We start from the raw sequence: 2285 nt of genomic DNA, 5'->3' as shown, positions 1-2285 counted from the left end.
CACCTTGTGGGCCAAACAGTAAGCAGCACATCATCTGTGTACTTCCTGGAGATCCTGCCAGTGGTCTTACGTCTCGCATCTCCCACAGCAGCAGCAGCAGCAGCCGCGGCGGCGGCGGCGCGCCAGGGCAGCCCGGAGGACATCGTGCTGGTGTGGAGCGGCGCCGGCGGCGGGTCCGCGGGCGCGCTCTGGATCTCCTACATCCAGTCGTGCTTCGTCGAGATCTGCCGCAAGCGCGGCCGGCCCAGCTTCCACACGGCGGACGTGAGCGTCGACGAGCTGGCGGGCGCAGCGGAGCGCTGGCGCGGCCGCCTAGAGCAGGCCAAGCTGGTGGTGCTGGTGGTGTGCCCGGCCATGCTGGCGCGCGTGGCGGCGTGCACGGCGGCCGTGGCGGGCACCCTGGCGCGCCTGGACTCGGCCCGCTGCCTCCTCATGCTGCTCGGCGTGCAGGAGCGCGAGCTGGCGCCCGAGACGCGCGCCCTCCTGGGCGGCGACTGCCGCCGCATGGCGGTCCGCGACCAGGACGCGTCGTTCGTCGGCGAGTTCCTGGCCGAGGCCATGGACATCCTGGTGCGCGCGTGGCGGTCCCGGACGGCCAAGGAGCGCCGCGTCGCGGACGGCGGCGCCGGCGCGCTCTTCTCGCTCGCGCCCAAGAAGGTGAAGGTGGGCGCGAGCAAGGTGCTGGCGCTGCTCGCCAACCCTCTGCAGCCCGGCGACGACGCACAGGTCCTGGTGCGCAAGGGCGGCGACCCCGTGGCCGTGGCGACCAGGACCCGGAACCCCTACACGTTGCAGTTTACAGTTCCAGGTACGTACGCGTCAGGGTGATTCTGCTTTCAAATTTGAACATCTTCAACTTCAAAAAGGGTTATAACGACTACTTGTTCATGGCGAACTAGAGCCACCCCAAGCATAACATTCTAAACAAAGTCTACAAATATTAAATTTACAACAACTTCGTTTGAACGTTGCGTGTCCTTTGCAGATAGCATGCTGGACGTGTCGGCCATGGTGACGGTGGTGGTGACGGTGAACGGTCAGTCGCTGGGCAGCCGCCAGCTCAAGTGCGAGAGCCGGCTGCGGGAGCTCGACCGGACGCTGCGCGCCCACGACAACCCCGTGCAGTTCCTCTGCCAGACGCTGGGCTTCGGCCCGGGCGACCTGGAGGCGCTCGACAGCTCGCTCCTCTGCAGCTACATGCGCAACGTGCCGCCACACTTCAACCTGCTGCAGAGCCAGGGCGGCCGCCCGTCCTACAGTCAGTACCGCTCAAAGGGTCAAAGGGGCTTACGCCCCCTTACATGTCATTCTTTACAATGTCTAGAAGAAACTAAGTCACTGACGACGCAATATATAATTTAAAAACTTTTTTTTTTAAATTTTATTCCACAGGTTGCGAGACGTACCCGACGCTGCTGCACTTCGCCGCGCACCTCGGCCTGGAGCGGCTCGCCATGGCGCTGCTGGAGGGCCCCGGCGGCGAGCAGGCGTGCTACATCCGGAACAGCGACGACCTCACGCCCGCCGAGATGAGCGAGCGCGCCGGCCACCAGCGACTGGCGTGCACCCTGCAGGGCTACATGGTGAGTGGAGAGCGCGGCGGGGGTGGAGGGTGGAGCGCCGTCGGCCACCCTGCAGAGTGGTGAGCACGGGACGCAGCTCTGAGTGGCGCTTGTTATAAAGTTACTCCAGCGGAGCGATACCTGTGGAGACAAGTTCATTACGGCCCGCTGGGCGTGCTCCTGCTCCACTACTGCTATTTAACAACCCCGGAAGTGCAGCATCCACTACTCCGTAAAATAAAATCTCGCTCGTCGGCTATAGTGCGACAGGTTCATGTTGTTGTTTTTAATTGTGTACACTTACGCGACAAATACTCTTCGTCGCAGCAAATGTCGGAGCTGAGCAGCGTCTACACCATCCTCAAGACCATCAGCGAGGGCGCGCCGGCCGAGGCCGCCGGCTTCTACCCCGCGGGAGGTAAGTTGTACTACGACGCGTGTGTTGTCGGACAAACATACCGCATATTGGCTGCGGGTTCTGCCCTGGCCGGGCCCTCCGCCGACCCTATCACCGGACCCTTCCCCATCTGTTTGCAGAGAGTGCCAATTACTTGAGCCCGCGGCCGGCCGGCGAAACGTACTCTGTACCGCCGCCGCCCGCCCCAGTGCCGGCCCCCGGCGCGCATCCCCAGCAGGCGCCGCCCCCGCCCCCGGCGCAGGCCGACCCCTACGTGGACATGATCAGCCTGCGGGGCCACAGCGGTGAGGTCCCGTCCCAACGCG

At 64.2% G+C, this 2285-nt stretch overlaps 1 protein-coding gene across 1 annotated transcript in view; it reads left to right on the top strand.

The window, feature by feature from the left end:
• The window catches only part of LOC113217549 (MAP7 domain-containing protein 1), a 13692-nt gene that overhangs the window by 2256 nt on the left and 9151 nt on the right, over window positions 1–2285 (top strand). Inside the window, exons 3-7 of the mRNA XM_052268738.1 lie at window positions 89–808; window positions 986–1258; window positions 1393–1583; window positions 1890–1980; window positions 2100–2264. Coding sequence (XP_052124698.1) covers window positions 355–808; window positions 986–1258; window positions 1393–1583; window positions 1890–1980; window positions 2100–2264 — 1174 coding nt within the window. The 5' untranslated portion in view covers window positions 89–354. The remainder of the gene's footprint in view (window positions 1–88; window positions 809–985; window positions 1259–1392; window positions 1584–1889; window positions 1981–2099; window positions 2265–2285) is intronic.

This window comes from Frankliniella occidentalis, unplaced genomic scaffold (assembly GCF_000697945.3).
Source record: "Frankliniella occidentalis isolate FOCC.00 unplaced genomic scaffold, Focc_3.1 Scaffold75, whole genome shotgun sequence".
In the NCBI taxonomy this organism is placed as follows: Eukaryota; Metazoa; Arthropoda; class Insecta; order Thysanoptera; family Thripidae; genus Frankliniella; species Frankliniella occidentalis.
This window is presented reverse-complemented; position numbering and strand designations above follow the sequence as displayed.